Genomic DNA, 20,927 nt, shown 5'->3' with positions numbered 1-20,927 from the left:
AAAATCGATGGTCCAAATCTTGTAAATAAAAAAAATACTAGCAAAGTTATACCCAGGAAAAGCCGGCAATACTCAAATATAATATGGTATATTACATATAAGAGAGTTAATAAAATTAATAAGGGTGACTTTCAGCTATTTTTGTTATTAAAAGATGCCAAAGTAAACGAAAGCAATTAAGGACAAGAAACAGTCAAATGTGTCGAAACCAAAGGAATAAAAAGTCGAAGGTCACCCTATAGAACATCGTTCTCTATATATATACATATGTATCGTCTTCATCCCCTTCAACTCAAGCTTGAAGGCAATCCTCTATATTGAGTATATCTATACCTGATACTGATAAATCTTATTATTACCAAACATGGCTTCCTCTCTTTTCAAGTTCACTGTCTTCCTCTGCATTGCCCTCGTCCTTTTCTCTCCCAACGGTTAGTTTATACCAATCATCACCAAAGACCCACCTTTTTTCTGTCTCACATTTGAAGAAGGTTAAGAATCTTCACATCAGTTAGCTTAAGTTATTAGCAGCCGAATAATACTGTTCACCTCTACGTAAATGCTAATTTTGAACACTTCGATCGTATGAAAGCATATATATTTTCACCCAACTCGCCAAATAACTTTTTATGGGAAATTTTGTTTTACAAGAGAGTCACAGACACACGTAGGTATTGAGAAGCGCGCGCGCGCGTGTATTGGTGCACATCATCCTACTAGTCCAATTCGAGTTATTTATACATACATCTTCACGCAGTGATGCGTGGATTGTTTCCATATGGGTTAATGGATGTGCATGGTCTCTTACGACAGAGTGTGTGTTTGTGTTTTATGCAGAGAATGTTGCAGAAGCGAAAGTTTGTCCGAAACTAAGCAAAACATATTATGGGGTTTGCAGCCACGATTTTCCCTGTCATGCTAAGTGCTTAAAAGAGGGAGCCTATCAGGGAAGTTGCAAATATCCTTACCATGGTGCTCATAAGCGTGCTTGCTTTTGCTACTACAAATGCTGAGGCAAAGCTATAATTACATGCCTGCTTGCCTCCTCATCATGCTCATCTCAAGCAGTTCCTGTCTGTGCTTTATATGTAATGGATATATAACATAAATAAATATAGTGCTTTCAGTTAAAGCACAACGACGAAGGTGCTTGGTTTTACGTTAGAAACCACAAAAATCATGATTTTGGTGCTTTTTAACATGAAGCCAAACACACTTATATGTTATTTCTCATGGTTATGTTTGGCGGCTGTTAGGCTGCTTATGTCTTTGTGTGGTGTGTTGTCGATTACTTTTATGTTCTTTCTCATGATTTGCTTTGTGTCTTTTGTATGGATATATACGAATGGCATATGTTTACAGTTATATATAATGAAGGGTTCAGTTGTTTAAAAAAAAAGAAAGTACGCGTCTGTTTGCTATTGCGAGCAGGGTCATTGTATTTCATATGTCTTGTATTTAGTTATCTACCAAACACGTCATCCCACTAGAATACAGACAATACCAAACAATACAACTCATATTCATATATGAATCAAGTGTCCGTCTCTTTCTGAGACCTCACGATGGATCTAAGTAATATGGTATAGAATTATCCAAAGAAGAAGAAACAGTCACAGAAAATAACTAAAAGACAAATATGCAAAAAAGGCACAAATCTAAAGGGAAGTTTGGGTAGAAACCAAATTATGATTTTAAAAATAATTTTACAGTATACAAAACAGATATGTGAGAGGTGTTTTATCTTAGGTTTGCGTAAAAAGCACTTTGGGAGAAACCAAACACCCCCAAAATATAGCTCAACTAAAGCAGGCAACAAGAATTTTTTTTATTTGCCAAAAGGAAACCAGAATTCTGGGATTGAATATTGGGGTGGCAAATTCAACCCCAAGAACCAAATAAAAGGCCCCAAAAAAAAAAAAGAGGCAAAACATGAATTACAATTATCAATATTAATCTTTTGACCATAATTATTAGTATTATTCAAATCTGCTTTCTTTTATATGGAATATATCTCAACGGTTTCGAATATGTATTGATGTTTAAAAGTATACATGCTTTGCTAGTATCTACAAGTACTCTCTCAACACTCCTTGTGCAATCGGTTATTCGGTTCAGTCTGATCTAGAAACCGAAATAATCGATGACCGAGTTGAAATATTTTTAAACACGGAACTGAACCGATCTTCTCTCAGTAACAGAATAGAACCGACATCAGTTCGGCTTCGGTTAGTTTAATAGGCATATTGGTTTTTCTCCTGTTTAGACCTACCATGAAGTCTCAAACGTATTTGTTTGATGTTGAACATAAACGGTGACTTGGCAAACGAGACAGAGATAAAAGATTAACAGCGACTTAGCAAGTGTGTGTGCTTGTGTTTGATGTTGAACAGTGAGGAAAAGAAGAAAAAGCTTAGATGAAGCAATAAGCATAGACATCACATAGGAGAAGAGAACAAAAGCGTTGATGTGGGGGTAGAGAGAGGGGAGGTCAACACCGTGACAGGAAAGAATATCAGTAAGAGAATGTGAAGCAGAGAGCGTTAGAGCAAGTTGAGGCCGATGATGCTCTTTGAGATAGATTGGCAAGAAAAAAATGGCGTTTCTGAAATTGTGCGGTGGGCCTCCCATCAGGTGGGAGGAGGAGGCTGTGGTAGGAGAAAATGAAAAATGATATGTTGTCTTATCTTAGGGTTTAGATATATTGGGTTGGGTTTAGAAATATACTTGGCCTATTAGCTTTTAGCTTACTTAGATTCTTATTATGTATACATATATACTATTATCATATTATGTATACTCATATTTTGGTTTAAAACTGGTTTTTTTTTTCAATAATCGAACACCAAAATTTAAAAAAAGTAAAACCAAATAAAAATAGAACACCGAAATAACTGACCCAAAAATACATGTGGTTCGCTTTGGTGACTGATCGATCTGTTTGGCCACCAACTAGATTGTGGGAAGTAATTTTAGTGCTTTAATTTGTATTATGAGACATTTTAATAATTATATTTCTTTGTGGGAAGTAATTTCCCTTCTTAATCTTCACTATATCCAATTAAAATATTATTCAAATTCAAAATTAATTATTAATTATTTTCATTTGAGCCTCCATTTGAAATTGTATTTATTTATAATGTTTTTCATTTAATCAATCTATTCAAATCTCAATCAACGTGTTATTTAAGTCTCATTAATTATATTTAGATCTCATAATTTTATACCCGACTCATTTTCAAACGAATTAGATATTGCAAATTTTCAAGAATATAGTTGATGATTAATAGTTGATGGTGCTTCAATTCATTAAATTAAAGCACTATGTACGTACATACGTACGAACGCGTCAAAGTTCATGTAGCTAATTTCTGGTGTTAATGTGTTTCTCCTGTATGCGTTTTGTTTATGACTTGGTATGTGTTTCAAGTTCTATAATGAAGGATATTCCATCAGTTGTTAATAAAATATTATCCACAATGTAATTTCAATCTTTCTACTCTTTTTTTTTTTTAAAAATAATGTTATATTGATTGGTCTAAATATATGGTTATCATGTCATGAATTTATAGTAGAAAAAGGTATTAGGATTTTGAATTTTGAAAAATGAATCGAAATTTTAATCAAATGCTTTTATTACATCAAATTATAAATTAATATCTAATAACTATAAAAAATTACGCTATATAATTTATAAAAAATAATGCAACTCATTTCATAAAATTAATGACTGTGGAAAATTTGCACATGAAAGTTACCGGTTTATTAACACACTCACCTGGATATATGAAAGAATTAATAATATTATTTTGTACGGAATTTAAAGAATAACCGGCGTTAATATGGATCATATTAATTAATATTACTTTTTTTTTGCTTAAAAACCAAAAATATTATTCAAGTCGATGATTTTAGGAAGAAAACAATTAAGAGAAATCAAAGAAAATATTGGAGAAACTTTGGCAAAACCTGAGTTACAATTATCATTATCAATATTATTCTACTCTACACGCTTTATTTTATATATAAAATCTTAATATCAGCGTATACTGACCTTGCAAGTTTGCTTAGCACGGAAAGAAACAGCTCAGGATTGGTTTATGACAAATTCTTTTTTGACCCAACATATTTGCATATTTGTAAAAGAACGATTTTTTTTTTTAAAAACGCTTTGAAGAAATTAAGAAACAGCCATCCCAAATTCGACAGCTACAATGATCGTTACGTTGTTGACTTGTTATAAAGAAATGAGGTAGTCTCTGTTAAAACAAGAAAAAGAAAATTATTGTTGGGTATTTAATAAGTCAGTGGTTGGGCAAATGGATAAGGATCCAGACAAGACCAGGCCAATGGGAGTATATCTACATAGTCTTAATGCCAAAACAAACAAAAACAATTTTACAACATCCTTACTAATTTACTCTTCCGGTCATTAATATAAGACCCAATTCTTAAGTTGGTTTTGGTCCTAAATATAAGACCCATTTCTCATATCTATCAATTTTCTCTGAAATACCCCTATAGATACTCTCTCAACCATAATCAAGTAGAAGAGGGAGATGGGGTATTAAGAAAGATAATTATGGTGTTTTAGGAAAAATGTGTCATTTTTCTTGTAATTAACTAACTTACCAACTTCCTTAATCTAATCTAATTAGTTAAATGGGTCTTATATTAAGGACCGGAGGAGTATATGCTTAAAAACATGTTCAAGAGAATGGAGATGTCATTGACAATTACAGCCTTTATACCGATTCAAATTTGCCAAGTCTCTCTTGTCTATTGAAACAATTTCGTATATACTATGAAAGAAAAGTCACTGGCTGGGTATTATAAAATTATGCATAATGATATAGAAATTTAAATATAAAAATGTTATAATATTAGAAATATATAACCAATGCGTAACTCTTCTCGGTTTTGCCCCTGGTTACTGCATGGTTTGCTTGCCGAGATCTTTCATTTGGTGATTGATCGAAGTTCCTTTTCCTTTCTCTCACTCCTATAGCCTCAAAGGGGGTTGGGACCTAACGGTTTGATTTTGGAATCTGTAGCATACTTCTGAGGCTAAAAGGGAATGCATTGGCTAATTTGTCAGTTCTCCAGCTTATTTGTTGACTGCCTTTTTGTTGCGGTCTTCTTTCCTTTTTACATTTTTCTGTTGAACTATTTGTTTCAGTCTCTTATTGGTCATTGAAGTATGCTTTTCTGGTAAAAAAAAAAAAACCAATATGTAAATTCTCTGAAAATATCGATTTATAAAAAAATACATAAAATGTTTGGATCATCAAAAATTTAAAATAAAGTGATGTATAGTTTTAATAATTAATACAAAAATTTTATATACCAAATATATTTCCAATGTGTAATTTTTTTTCCGGCTAAGCATAACCATCCCCTTATTGAAAGTAATAATATTCGTGGTATTATGAGTATTAAATATGTTATAATATTCAAGTACTATTATAAAGAGAGAAAAAATTGGATGACGTCACATTGAATTGGAGTACTTCTTACATTTTCCAGGTCGGTATTCCCATATCATCCATTATTTGAAAAGAAATTATTTCTCTTATTTATAATTTCTCTTCTTCTTATATTGATATAATCCTAGAAGTAGTTTTCTTTCTTTTAATGTGGCTAGCTAGTATACGTTATTTGTTTGTAATATTTGAACTCGTCTTTTTGACATATCATTTTGTCGTTATTAAAAAAAGGCCCAAAGTCAAAAGGACATTTCAATACATCAAAATTTTTGCTCAAAGTGAAGGGGAATGACAAACTCAATTATTTTTATATATTTTGGTATCTTTTATATGAGTTTTGTCAGCTTAATTGGTCCCTTTTTGCCTTAATTGATTTATTCTGTTTTATTTTGAATTATTATTTTATAGGGGCAAAATTGTCATGTTTTGATTTAATTATGATTAATTGATTTTTAAGGACAATTAATGCTACCTTATCTTTGAATTTTGCTTGCAGGTTCTTGGAAGATTCAAAAATAAAAATAAATAAATAAATAAAAAAGAAAAAAAATAATAAGGTGCGTTTTGCCCCAACCTAATAATCATCTTCTCTAGCGGCTGAAGACGGGAAAAACGACACGACGAAACAGAGCACGCCGAACAAAACGCGAACGAGCGGGAGGCGGCTGGGAAAAAAACAGGGGACCGGCGCTGAGGTCCAGAGAGCCGAGCAACACGAAGGACCGCTCATCATCCTCTCCGTTGAGCCTTCCTGGTGGCAGGGGGCGCTCGACGGAGACACACACACACTGGACGGCGCTGAAGGAGAGACGCGGATACGAGATAGAGCGGAGAAGCATGGAGGCCGAACGAGCTGAACGAGGCGGAAGACGCAAGAAAAAAACAGAGACGCGAGGCGCGGTTGGAGGGAACCCACGAAGCAGAACAGAGCTGGACGGCGGAGAAGAGAGGATTCACGCTGAATTCTTCATGCTGTTGTTCTTCAATGGAAGCTTGCAATAGAGTATTGAATATAGCATTTTTGATGGCAAAGCGTGGCTAGCTTCACAATTCTCTAATTCAACAATAATGGCAGGAGCTTGGACCATCAAATGGGAGTTTTAGTTGCCTTAATTTCCTATCTAATAATTGTTTAACAATTCCTAGGTCTTGGGATAGTTATTCTAATTATTAAAAAATAATTGTATTGCTTAATCTGATTATATTTGGAAATTATTGTGACTGAATTATTGCTTAGTATTTGACATTGGGTTGTTTATAGTTTTGATCTCAATTATAATGTTGTGGTTATGATATTTGTATTGATTTTGAAATTAATATATTGTGATTTTCTAAGGTGGCTTAGAATTTTGGATCATATTGTCTCTTGCTAGCTTTAGTTCTATTATTTTGGATTTAAGAGTTCTAATTAAGCATTGGTTTTTAGCACCCTTAATCTCATTTTACTATTCTGGTTGCAGTTAGTAAGTTGGGATTTTAGAAAAATATTTTGTGGCAACTCGAGGTGGCTCGGTTGTTGGATTAAAAGTTTAATTATAATTCTTAATTCATTGTCTTAACTCCCACATCTTTTAGAGTGATGATTGCCTGCGTTGTTGAATTGAAGGATTGATTTTTATCAGTGTTATTTGTGTGTCTCATTTTCATTTCTTTAATCTTCATTCATTTTAATTACTTTTATATAAAAACAAAAAAAAATTATTTTAATTTCAATTTGATTCGTAGCATTTAATTAGCAGTTTTTCAAAAATCAAAAATCCCTTTTTATAATTTAGGTTACTTGCATTTATTTACTAGGATTTAATTTCGTTTTCGGCTCCTCAAAGTGAATACGACCCGGATTGTGCACTATATTACATTAATTTGGTTAATTTTTGGAGTAACCCCAAAGCGACAATTAAGGGCAAGTTAGCTTCAGGGAAAAAATGTTTGTTTGGAGGCTGGCAATACATAAACCTCCACCGGCTAGTTAGGGGACACTTAAAAAAATATTTTCACATAGGTCGAAATTATTTTCATATATTTATCTCGGACTTTATAAAATTGTTTCTAAAAAGCTAATTCAAATACTATCATAACTTGAGTTATCTTTTGGCACAGTAAAAAGGACACTTCTTATTAACATTATCTTATATATTACCTCCGATCCTAATTATAAAAGCCAGTTGACTAATTTGAGGAGATTAAGGAAGTAAGTTAAGTTAGTTATTTGTCTTGAATAGGTATTGTCTTTCTTAAAATATCCTTGCTAATCAAGTGTATTGATTAAAACTATCATTGTTAGAAGGGCTACTTTGGAAAAAAAAAAGTATAAATATGAGAAATAAAGTAGATTGGGGTCTGATATTTAGAACTAAAATAAAAGTCAAACAGGGTCTTATATTAAGGATTGGAGGTACAGGAGTGTTTGGATAGAAACCAAACCATGGTTTTAGAAGTGCTTTTACGGATTATGAAACAAATATGTGGAGGATGTTACCTCGTTTTGCGAAAAAGTGCTTCTGAAACCACGGTTTTGGAGCACCCAAACAGGCCTGTAGTATTAAACAAAATCCCAGACACAAACACACAGTCAAAGAAGCATAATTTTAATGGTTGGATTAAGTAAAAGCGTTCAATTTCTCTTAAATAAAATCGATGGTCCAAATCTTGTAAATAAAAAAAATACTAGCAAAGTTATACCCAGTAAAAGCCGGCAATACTCAAATATAATATGGCATATTACATATAAGATAGTTACTAAAATTAATAAGGGCGACTTTCAGCTATTTTTGTTATTAGAAGATGCCAAAGTAAACGAAAGCAATTAAGGACAATAAACAGTCAAATGTGTCGAAACCAAAGGAATAAAAAGTCGAAGGTCACCCTATAGAACATCGTTCTCTATATATATACATATGTATCGTCTTCGTCCCCTTCAAACTAAAACTTGAAGGCAAGCCTCTATATTCAGTATATCTGTACCTGATACTGATAAATCTTATTATTACCAGACATGGCTGCCTCTCTTTTCAAGTTCACTGTCTTCCTCTGCATTGCCCTCGTCCTTTTCTCTCCCAACGGTTAGTTTATACCAATCATCACCAAACACCCACCTTTTTTCTGTCTCACATTTGAAGAAGGTTAAGAATCTTCACATCAGTTAACTTAAGTTATTAGCAGCCGAATAATACTGTTCACCTCTACGTAAATGCTAATTTTGAACACTTCGATCGTATGAAAGCATATATATTTTCACCCAACTCGCCAAATCACTTTTTATGGGAAATTTTGTTTTACAAGAGAGTCACAGACACATGTAGGTATTGAGAAGCGCGCGCGCGCGCGCGTGTATTGGTGCACATCATCCTACTAGTCCAATTCGAGTTATTTATACATACATCTTCACACAGTGATGCGTGGATTGTTTCCATATGGGTTAATGGATGTGCATGGTCTCTTACGACAGAGTGTGTGTTTGTGTTTTATGCAGAGAATGTTGCAGAAGCGAAAGTTTGTCCGAAACTAAGCAAAACATATTATGGGGTTTGCAGCCACGATTTTCCCTGTCATGCTAAGTGCTTAAAAGAGGGAGCCTATCAGGGAAGTTGCAAATATCCTTACCATGGTGCTCATAAGCGTGCTTGCTTTTGCTACTACAAATGCTGAGGCAAAGCTATAATTACATGCCTGCTTGCCTCCTCATCATGCTCATCTCAAGCAGTTCCTGTCTGTGCTTTATATGTAATGGATATATAACATAAATAAATATAGTGCTTTCAGTTAAAGCACAACGACGAAGGTGCTTGGTTTTACGTTAGAAACCACAAAAATCATGATTTTGGTGCTTTTTAACATGAAGCCAAACACACTTATATGTTATTTCTCATGGTTATGTTTGGCGGCTGTTAGGCTGCTTATGTCTTTGTGTGGTGTGTTGTCGATTACTTTTATGTTCTTTCTCATGATTTGCTTTGCGTCTTTTGTATGGATATATACGAATGGCATATGTTTACAGTTATATATAATGAAGGGTTCAGTTGTTTAAAAAAAAAAAAAGTACGCGTCTGTTTGCTATTGCGAGCAGGGTCATATTGTATTTCATATGTCTTGTATTTAGTTATCTACCAAACACGTCATCCCACTAGAATACAGACAATACCAAACAATACAACTCATATTCATATATGAATCAAGTGTCCGTCTCTTTGAGACCTCACGATGGATCTAAGTAATATGGTATAGAATTATCCAAAGAAGAAGAAACAGTCACAGAAAATAACTAAAAGACAAATATGCAGAAAAAGCACAAATCTAAAGGGAAGTTTGGGTAGAAACCAAATTATGATTTTAAAAATAATTTTACAGTATACAAAATAGATATGTGAGAGGAGTTTTATCTTAGGTTTGCGTAAAAAGCACTTTGGGAGAAACCAAACACCCCCAAAATATAGCTCAACTAAAGCAGGCAACAAGAATTTTTTTATTTGCCAAAAGGAAACCAGAATTCTGGGATTGAATATTGGGGTGGCAAATTCAACCCCAAGAACCAAATAAAAGGCCCCAAAAAAAAAAAGAGGCAAAACATGAATTACAATTATCAATATTAATCTTTTGACCATAATTATTAGTATTATTCAAATCTGCTTTCTTTTATATGGAATATATCTCAACGGTTTCGAATATGTATTGATGTTTAAAAGTATACATGCTTTGCTAGTATCTACAAGTACTCTCTCAACACTCCTTGTGCAATCGGTTATTCGGTTCAGTCTGATCTAGAAACCGAAATAATCGATGACCGAGTTGAAATATTTTTAAACACCAAACTGAACCGATCTTCTCTCAATAACAGAATAGAACCGACATCAGTTCGGCTTCGGTTAGTTTAATAGGCATATTGGTTTTTCTCCTGTTTAGAACTACCATGAAGTCTCAAACGTATTTGTTTGATGTTGAACATAAACGGTGACTTGGCAAATGAGACAGAGATAAAAGATGAATGGCGACTTAGCAAGTGTGTGTGCTTGTGTTTGATGTTGAACAGTGAGGAAAAGAAGAAAAAGCTTAGATGAAGCAATAAGCATAGACATCACATAGGAGCAGAGAACAAAAGCGTTGATGTGGGGGTAGAGAGAGGGGAGGTCAACACCGTGACAGTAAAGAAAACCAGTAACAGAGTGTGAAGGAGAGAGCGTTAGAGCAAGTTGAGGCTGATGATGCTCTTTGAGATAGATTGGCAAGAAAAAGATGGCGTTTCTGAAGTCGTGCGGTGGGGAGGTAGAGGCCAAGCATCCGGTGGGAGGAGGAGGCTGTGGTATACGTTGGAGAAAATGAAAAATGATAAGTTGTCTTGCTTTAGGGTTTAGATATATTGGGCTGGGTTTAGAAATATACTTGGCCTATTAGCTTTTAGCTTGCTTAGATTCTTATTATGTATACATACATACTATTATGTATACTCATATTTTGGTTTAAAACTGAATTTTTTTTCAATAAACAAACACCAAAATTTAAGAAAAATAAAACCAAATCAAAATAGAACACCGAAATAACTGACCCAAAAATACATGTGGTTCGCTTTGGTGACTGATCGATCTGTTTGGCCACCAACTAGCTAGATTGTGGGAAGTAATTTTAGTGCTTTAATTTGTATTATGAGACATTTTAGTAATTATATTTCTTTGTGGGAAGTAATTTCCCTTCTTAATCTTCACTATATCCAATTAAAATATTATTCAAATTCAAAATTAATTATTAGTTTTTTTTCATTTGAGCCTCCATTTAAAATTGCATTTATTTATAATGTTTTCCATTTAATCAATCTATTCAAATCTTAATCAAGGTGTTATTTAAATCTTATTAATTAAATATATTCAGATCTCATAACTTTATATCCTACTCATTTTCAAACGAATCAGGTATTGCAAATTTCCAAGAATATACTTGTTGATTAATAGTTGATGGTGCTTCAATTCAGTAAATTAAAGCACTATGTACGTACGAACGCGTCAAAGCTAAGTTCATGTACTAATTTCTGGTGTTAAGGTGTTTCTCCCGTACGCGTCTTGTTTATGACTTGGTATGTGTTTCAAGTTCTATAATGAAGGATATTCCATCAGTTGTTAATAAAATATCATCCGCAACGTAATTTCAATCTTTATACTCTATGTTTTTTCAAAAAAATAATGTTATATTGATTGGTCTAAATATATGGTTATCATGTCATGAATTTATAGTAGAAAAAGGTATTAAGATTTTGAATTTTGAAAAATAAGTCGAAATTTTAATCAAATGCTTTTATTACATCAAATTATAAATTAATATCTAATAACTATAAAAAAAATTACACTATATAATTTATAAAAAAATAATGCAACTCATTTCATAATGTCACATCTAACTGGTGAAAATTAACGAATGTGGAAAATTTGCACATAAAAGTCACCGGTTTATTAACACACTCACCCGGATATATGAAAGTATTAATAATATTATTTTGTACGGAATTTAAAGAATAACCGGCGTTAATACGGATCATATTAATTAATATTACTTTTTTTTTTTGCTTAAAAACCAAAAATATTATTCAACTCGATGATTTTAGGAAGAAAACAAGAGAAATCAAAGAAAATATTGAAGAAGTTTTGGCAAAACCTGAGTTACAATTATCATTATCAATATTATTCTACTCTACACGCTTTATTTTATATATAAAATCTTAATATCAGCATATACTGACCTTGAAAGTTTGCTTAGCATGGAAAGAAACAACTCAGGATTGGTTTATGACAAATTCTTTTTTGACCCAACATATTTGCATATTTATAAAAGAACGAAAATTAAAAAAAAGAGGCTTTGAAGAAATTAAGAAACAACCATCCCAAATTCGACAGCTACAATGATCGTTACGTTGGACACAGATAAAGGAAAGGGCACGGGTGAGGAGAAACAAGGGAAAGTGGGAACAGGGGTTACTGATACGATGAGGTGGGCTTCGTTTAAAGAGGCATTCACGCAGAAGACTGAAGAGAAGGTAGAGGAAGAGGACTGGTGGAGCGATGGACGGTGGAAGGAAAGGATAACAGTAGAGATGACGCCGATGGGGCCGAATGTGATCATCCCTCCGACTGAGCAGGAGCGGCTAGCGAAGAGGTGGAAGCAGGTGATTATAGTTAAGCTACTGGGACGTATGGTGCACCCGGTATACCTAGCAATGAAACTTCATCAACTCTGGGCTAAGCATGGGTCAGTGGACACGATTGACATTGGAGTGGGTTTTTTTATGGTGAACTTTGCACATGAGAGTGACTACGAGATGGCACTGACGGGAGGACCGTGGTTGTTATATGACCATTACCTGTGTGTGCAGCCATGGAAGGCCGACTTTGAACCAGATGAGGAGAGAATCACGAAAATTTCAGCTTGGATCAGAATCGCAAATCTGCCTCTAGACTACTATGATCACGGTGTCTTGCATGTGTTAGGGTCGCAAATTGGACGTGTTTTGAAAGTGGATCTGAATACGGCAAAACGTAAGAAGGGTCGCTTTGCTCGAATATGTGTTGAGTTGGATCTTAACGTACCATTGCATCCTCTGATTTTGGTAAACAGAAAAGCTAAACGAATACAATACAAGGGGATCCATCTCATATGCTTCTCATGCGGACGTTATAGACACGATGCTGAGCACTGTACCCATAGGCAGACAGAAGGCAAGGATGCGCAGGAGGCAGGAGGGTCGGGGAAAAGTGCAGTTACTAACAGCGACAAACCTAAAGGAGGAGATACGGCTGAGACTACAAGTGCTACTGGACCGAGTTTTAATCAATGGATGATTGTCCAACGACCTTGCCGGAACCGGCGACCTGGCATGGCGGAGGAAAACGGTAACGATGGAAGGAGGAGATCTCGGCAGTTGAGCGAAATTGTAGGAGGATCTCGGTTTGCGGTATTGAAGGACGTTCGCGAGGAGAAGGCGGAGATCATGCAGAATAATGTGCCAGCCGTTATTGTGAGATCTGATTCCACAAATACAGTGCATAATGACAGAGATTCAGTTAGAGGAGTAGGAAAAGATTTGAAAAAGGGAATGGGCTTTGTAGGTGGGCCACAGGAACAAGATAATCTAAAGGCTGCGCAGAGAATGGGCCCATCAAATGAAAAAATAAAACGGACAGCTGTCGAATCTACAATGGGCCATCTTTTAGTAATTAAACAGAAAGCTGGGCTAGGTGAGAAGCTTGAAGAAAGTATTGGTGAAGTGGCTAACTTGTTGGAAGATGAACGTGACCTGCAGGTGGGAGCAGAAGACGACTAGAACAAGGAGATGTTGAATTTAAATGATACAGTGGATGTGATGCATGTGGATGATGACTTGTTGGACCCAGGTGCACAGCAGGAACATGGTTTGTGCATCCGGACGAATCCTCTTGCGACTATAGGACGAGAGGTGGCGTTGGGCAAGGATAGAGTATCCAAAACTCATCCTCGATCAAAGTAAGCATTGTGGGCTGTCATTTCTCTTCTCTTGTAGTGTTATGGATTTCAGCATATTAATATGGAACTCACGTGGTGTGGGTGGGAAGACTTTCATCAGATTATTGTGTGAGTTGCGCAAAAGGTATCATTTTGATTTTTTGGCTATTCTTGAGCCTAGGCAAAAAATAGAAAAGGCAGGGGCATTGGCGAAGAGACTGGGGTTTCAACACATGGAGGGTGTGGAGTCTAACGGATTTAGTGGGGGTATTTGGTGTTTTTGGGATGCAAACGTTAAATTCCAGATTACCCAGAAGTATTCTCAAGTGCTGCATGGGGTGATGAATGGTGGGACGAACAGGAGTTGGGATTTTTCAGTTGTTTATGGCCACCCTAACCATATGGTTCGAAGTACGTTGTGGAAGGAATTACGGGACATTCAAAACAATGGGGTTACGCGTTGGTGTATTGGAGGAGATTTTAATGCAGTGCTTCGCTATGATGAGCAGAGTTCAATAGCGACGACGCATAGAGGACCAGATAAACAGTTTGTACAATGGGCTCAAGACGCAGGAGCGGGAGATGTTATTTATCAAGGACCACGTTTTACTTGGAATCGCGGCCGTTCTTATAGTTGTATTGATCGTTGTATGGCTAGTGCGACATGGTTTCAAGCCTTCCCTAACGCAGTGGTGCTCCATCTCCCCAAGTTTAAATCTGATCATTGTCCTCTCCTCTTGAGAATTGATGCGCGTGTTAAAAGTAGGCATAAGGAAAGACCGTTCTGCTTCTTTGCTCCTTGGGTCCCACATGAAAAATTTTCTGAGTTAGTCAGGGATTCTTGGCGAGTGGATAAGCGATGGGAGGAGAATATAACAAACTTTGTAAGCGCTTCGATGGAATGGAATAAATGTGTGTTTGGAAATATACAAAGGAGGAAAGCCTCTATTTTAAAAGATTTGGAAACATCTAGTAGTGCGGCATGGTCAGGACAATATTGGGAATCGAAACAGCAAAATCTATGGTTTGAACTAGAAAAAATACTTCACCAGGAGGAATTGATATGGCTTCAAAGGTCGCGATGTAACTGGTACTATCATGGGGATTGCAACACAAAATATTTCCATACCGTTACAAATGCTAATAGACGAAGGAAGAATTTTGAAGCCCTTAAATTGGAAGATGGGGAGTGGTGTTACGATAGGGAGGAGCTAACACGAGCAAGATCTAGATTTTTCCAATACCTATACCAGAAAGACCAGGTGTATAATGACATGGTTCAGTTTGGGGCCACTTTTCCCAAGTTATCCGAGAGTGATGCATCCATGCTGGGGGTGGAGGTTTCTCAGCAGGAGGTGAGGAATGCTATTTTTACGATGGGCGTGCTTAAAGCACCAGGTCTGGATGGATTGAATCCTCTTTTCTATCAAAGTCAATGGGAAGTGGTAGGTGCCTCCGTATGTCAGATGGTACAGGCAATCTTTTCGTGTCCGAGCAAAGTGGAGCGTATAAATGGAACTAATATTGTCCTAATCTCGAAGGTTGACACACCTCAAAACTTTCATGAATTTAGGCCGATCAGCTTATGCAATGTCATTTACAAGGTAGTAACAAAGGTCCTGGCTAATAGGTTGAAGAAGGTTATACCGTATGTGGTGGGTCCGAATCAGTGTAGTTTTGTGCCTGGGAGACAGAGTTCAGATAATATCATTCTAGCACAAGAGATCATCCATTCAATGAGGAATATGAAGAAGAAAAAAGGCTTTATGGCTATCAAGATTGATCTCGAAAAAGCTTATGACAGAGTTTGCTAGGATTTCATTATTAATGTTCTGCGAGAGTTGGGAATACCTGGGAACTTTATTAACGTAGTCTCTCATTGCTTGAGGTCAGCATCCATGCAGGTCTTATGGAATAGGTCTACTGGGCCAACGTTCATGCTAGAACGTGGCATTAGACAAGGGGATCCCATCTTGCCTTATCTTTTTGTGTTAGTAATGGAGAGGTTAGCTCATCTTATTCAGTCCAAAGTTCAACTGGGACACTGGCTTCCGTTTCGTTTATCTCAGTCAGGAACGGGTGTGTCGCATCTATTCTTTGCAGATGATCTGTTTTTATTTGCGGAAGCTGATTTATGTCAAGCCGGCTTACTGAAGGCTTGTCTAGATGATTTTTGTTCTGCTTCAGGTCAAAAAGTGAATAATGCGAAGTCTAGAATTTACTTCTCAAGCAATGTGTGCCATAATCGCCGACAGGAAATCAGTGCGTTGTTGGGATTTACTCCTACAGCGGATCTGGGGAAATATCTAGGGGTGCCTCTTCATCATAAAAAGGTTACTAAGAGGACGTATCAGTATGTTTTGGAGAAAATGGATCAGAGGCTTACAACGTGGAAGGTTAATAGTTTGTCTTTGGCTGTACGACATACTTTAGTTAGTTCTATTGTGTCTGCTATTCTGGCGTATACGATGCAGTCTAATTTGCTTCCTATGGCTACTTGTCAGGAAATAGATAAGAAATGCCGTAGTTTTCTTTGGGGAACTACTCCTATGGCACAGAGGACCCATTTGGTGGCATGGGAAGATGTCTGTACAAGGAAGGAGGTTGGCGAGCTAGGTTTGAGAAGATCCTGGGATAATAATGCGTCTTTTTTAATGAAGTTGGGATGGGGCCTCATTAAGAAGAAAGACACATTGTGGGTTCGTTTCTTGCGCGAAAAGTATAAGTGTGGGGACGGGTTGATTCCCCAGATAAGTGCCAGAAGAGGTGGCTCTCAAGCATGGAGGGGTATTCGAAATACTTGGGAGGAGACTATGGGTGGGATAGGTTGGCGAATCAGTAACGGGAGGAGTGTGAAGTTTTGGACGAACTGTTGGGTTCCTCATTATGATGCTCTGGAGGCTTACGCGATAGGCCCTATACTGTCGGACATACTTGAAGAGAGGGTTGAGAAGTATATTTCTGAGTCTGGGGGGTGGCAGTGGGACAGGCTGAGATCCTTATTCCCTACGAGCATATTGCAGGATATTAGTAGAGCTTATCCTACTATTAATAAGAATGATGAAGACGTACCTGTTTGGCGGTTGCACAGCAGTGGTGAGTTTACTGTCAAGTCAGCTTACTCTTTGGTGTCTGATAGTCACAATAATAGGTACCATGGGGTTTGGTGCAAGGTGTGGAAACTTCAAGTGCCTCAAAGAGTTCGTATGTTTCTTTGGTTGTGTGTGCAGTGTCGTCTTATGACTAATAACTCGCGAGCCAAGAGGGGAATGCAGACGGACGCATCGTGTGGTCTTTGCAGGCACCATATGGAAGATATTTTGCATGCCCTCTGTGATTGCTCTATCGCATGAAAGTGCTGGGAGAGTCTGATGCCATCTCAATTTTGGGGCAGGTTCTTTACGTTAGGGAATGTAGAGGCATGGGTGCAATGGAACTTGGGTCAAACAGCCATGGTGCATAATGCGAAATGGAACATCTGGTTTGGGGTGTTGTGTAGACAAATTTGGTTGAATAGAAACGCTGGGATTTTTTACGGGAAGGCAGTGGGGTACCAGGAAGTGCTGTGTAGGACCGGTGCGATGGTGGCGTGGGCGAATACGGGAGTGAGTGAGCTGTTCACTAGAGGAAGACAAGATCGATGGTGGGTGCCACCTTTCGTGGGAGTTATTAAAATTAATGTTGATGGAGCTTATGTACAGGGTACAGGGGTAGCAGCGTGCGGAGGCCTTACTCGGGATCACGACGGTATGTTTCTTGGTGGGTTCATGTGCAATCTTGGGAGGGGTTCTAGTCTTCATGTAGAACTTTGGGGTATTGCATGGGCTCTGAAGCGTGCTTGGGATATGCATTGGCGACAAATAGTGATACAAACGGATTGCTGGGAGGCGACGAACTTGATAGCTCATGGCTGGACCGAAGATCACCATGAGCAACAGTTACTTTCGGAGATTCAGGAATGGATGACAAGAGATTGGTCTGTTATGTTAGACTAGTGTAGTAGAGAGGTGAATGGAGCTGCTGATGCGTTAGCGAAGGAGGCCACTCAGATTGCTGCGGGAGCTGTCTTCTTTAGTACACCGCCTGACTTTCTTTCCACTTTTCTTCTTTCTGATGTAGTTGGACAGTTTTGTTTTCGTTTTTGTCTCAATCGAAAAAAAAAAGAAATTAGATAGTCTCTGTTAAAACAAGAAAAAGAAAATTATTGTTGGGTATTTAATAAGTCAATGGTTGGGCAAATGGATAAGGATCCAGAGGAGACCAGGCCAATGGGAGTATATCTACGTAGTCTTAATGCCAAAACAAACAAAATTTTTTTTACAACATCCTTAATAATTTATGTGCTTAAAAACATGTCCAAGAGAATGTATTAGAATGGAGATGTCATTGACAATTACAGCCTTTATACCGATTCAAATTTGCCAAGTGTCTCTTGTTTATTGAAACAATTTCGTATATACTATGAAAGAAAAATCACTGGCTGGGTATTATAAAATTATGTACAATGATAAAGAAATTTAAATATAAAAACGGTATAATCAACGCGTAGATCTTCTCGGTTTTGCCCTTGGCTACTACATGGTTTGCTTGCTGAGATCTTTGATTTGGGGGTGTTTGGGAAGCCCATTAAGCATTTTTCAGAAACATTTTTCTGCAAATCGAGACAAATTTCTCTACATATTTACTTTGTATACCATAAAAGTACTAAAACCATGATTTTGATCTTATCCAAACACCTCCCACTGATCGAAGTTCCTTTTCCCTTCTCTCACTCCCATAGCTTCAAAGGGAGTTGGGACCTAACGGTCTGATTTTGGAATCATACTTCTGAGACTGAAAGAGAATGCATTGGCTAATTTGTCAGTTCTCTAGCTTATTTGTTGACTGCCTTTTTGTTGCTATCTTCTTTCCTTTTTGCATTTTTCTGTTGAACTATTTGTTTCAGTCTCTTATTGATAATTGAAGTATGCTTTTCTGGTAAAAAAAAAAAAACCAATGCGTAAATTCTCTGAAAATATCAATTTATAAAAAAATACATAAAATGTTTGGTTATCAAAAATTTAAAATAAAGTGATGTATAGTTTTAATAATTAATACAAAATTTTATATATCAAATATATTTCCAATGTGTAATTTTTTTCGGCTAAGCATAGCTATCCCCTTATTGAAAGTAACAATGTTTGAGGTACTATGAGTATTAAATGTGTTATAATATTCAAGTACTATTATAAAGAAAAAAATTTGGATAACGTCACATTGAATCGGAGTACTTCTTACATTTCCAGGTCGGTATTCCCATATCTCATCCATTATTTGAAAAGAATTATTTCTCTTATTTATAATTTCTCTTCTTCTTGTATTGATATAATCCTAAAGGTAGTTTTCTTTCTTTTAATGTAGCTAGCTAGTATACCTTATTTGCTTGTAATATTTGAACTCGTCTTTTGGACATATCATTTTTTCGTTATTAAAAAAGGCCCAAAGTCAACAGGACATTTCAATACATCAAAATTTTTGCTCAAAGTGAAGGGGGAAAAAATGTTTGTTTGGAGGCTGGCAATACATAAACCTCCGCCGGCTAGTTAGGGGACACTTAAAAGAAATATTTTCACATAGGTCGAAATTATTTTCATATATTTATCTCGGACTTTATAAAATTGTTTCTAAAAAGCTAATTCAAATACTATCTTAACTTGAGTTATCTTTTGGCACAGTCAAAAGAACACTTCTAATTAACATTATCTTGTATATTAAACAAAATCCCAGACACAAACACACAGTCAATGAAGCATAATTTTAATGGTTGGATTAAGTAAAAGCGCTCAATTTCTCTTAAATAAAATCGATGGTCCAAATCTTGTAAATAAAAAAAATACTAGCAAAGTTATACCCAGTAAAAGCCGGCAATACTCAAATATAATATGGTATATTACATATAAGATAGTTACTAAAATTAATAAGGGTGACTTTCAGATATTTTTGTTATTAGAAGACGCCAAAGTAAACGAAAGCAATTAAGGACAAGAAACAGTCAAATGTGTCGAAACCAAAGGAGTAAAAAGTCGAAGGTCACCCTATAGAACATCGTTCTCTATATATATACATATGTATCGTCTTCGTCCCCTTCAAACTCAAACTTGAAGGCAAGCCTCTATATTCAGTATATCTGTACCTGATACTGATAAATCTTATTATTGCCAGACATGGCTGCCTCTCTTTTCAAGTTCACTGTCTTCCTCTGCATTGCCCTCGTCCTTTTCTCTCCCAACGGTTAGTTTATACCAATCATCACCAAACACCCACCTTTTTTCTGCCTTACATTTGAAAAAGGTTAAGAATCTTCACATCAGTTAGTTATTAGTAGCCGAATAATACTGTTGACCTCTACATAAATGCTAATTTTGAACACTTCGATCGTATGAAAGCATGTATATTTTCACCCAACTCGCCAAATCACTTTTTATGGGAAATTTTGTTTTACAAGAGAGTCACAGACACACGTATGTATTGAGAAGTGTGTGTGTGTGTATTAGTGCACATCATCCTGCTAGTCCAATTCGAGTTATTTAGACATACATCTTCACACAGTGATGCGTGGATTGTTTCCATATGGGTTAATGGATGTGCATGGTCTCTTACGACAGAGTGTGTGTTTGTGTTTTATGCAGAGAATGTTGCAGAAGCGAAAGTTTGTCCGAAACTAAGCAAAACATATTATGGGGTTTGCAGCCACGATTTTCCCTGTCATGCTAAGTGCTTAAAAGAGGGAGCCTATCAGGGAAGTTGCAAATATCCTTACCATGGTGCTCATAAGCGTGCTTGCTTTTGCTACTACAAATGCTGAGGCAAAGCTATAATTACATGCCTGCTTGCTTCCTCATCATGCTCATCTCAAGCAGTTCCTGTTTGTTCTTTATATGTAATGGATATATAATATAAATAAGTATAGTGCTTTCAGTTAAAGCACAACGACGAAGGTGCTTG

General features: G+C 36.3%; 1 protein-coding gene and 3 long non-coding RNA genes across 4 annotated transcripts; all 4 read left to right on the top strand.

The window, feature by feature from the left end:
• Positions 1 to 323: 323 nt before the first annotated feature.
• Positions 324 to 874, top strand: LOC114762261 (uncharacterized). The gene is made up of 2 exons (XR_003742237.1): positions 324 to 431; positions 838 to 874. It is a non-coding gene; the product is annotated as an uncharacterized LOC114762261 (long non-coding RNA).
• A 7,544-nt stretch (positions 875 to 8,418) lies between these two features.
• Positions 8,419 to 8,995, top strand: LOC114762250 (uncharacterized). The gene is made up of 2 exons (XR_003742236.1): positions 8,419 to 8,548; positions 8,959 to 8,995. It is a non-coding gene; the product is annotated as an uncharacterized LOC114762250 (long non-coding RNA).
• A 3,371-nt stretch (positions 8,996 to 12,366) lies between these two features.
• On the top strand, positions 12,367 to 13,785 carry LOC114762238 (uncharacterized). Its single transcript, XM_028951702.1, has one exon. The coding sequence runs from the start codon at positions 12,367 to 12,369 to the stop codon at positions 13,783 to 13,785; it is 1,419 nt and encodes a 472-aa protein (XP_028807535.1).
• A 6,340-nt stretch (positions 13,786 to 20,125) lies between these two features.
• On the top strand, positions 20,126 to 20,648 carry LOC114762230 (uncharacterized). Its single transcript, XR_003742234.1, has 2 exons — positions 20,126 to 20,213; positions 20,612 to 20,648. It is a non-coding gene; the product is annotated as an uncharacterized LOC114762230 (long non-coding RNA).
• The last annotated feature ends 279 nt before the right edge of the window (positions 20,649 to 20,927 follow it).

The sequence above is a fragment of the Neltuma alba genome, unplaced genomic scaffold (genome assembly GCF_004799145.2).
Source record: "Neltuma alba isolate B1F8T4 unplaced genomic scaffold, ASM479914v2 tig00011202_pilon, whole genome shotgun sequence".
NCBI lineage: Eukaryota > Viridiplantae > Streptophyta > Magnoliopsida > Fabales > Fabaceae > Neltuma > Neltuma alba.
The sequence above is the reverse complement of the archived record's forward strand: the minus strand, read 5'-3'. Positions and strand labels throughout refer to the sequence as shown.

Coding starts and splice junctions, on each gene's coding strand:
- LOC114762238 (XM_028951702.1), top strand. CDS start 12,367: ATGATCGTTACGTTGGACACAGATAAAGGAAAGGGCACGGGTGAGGAG.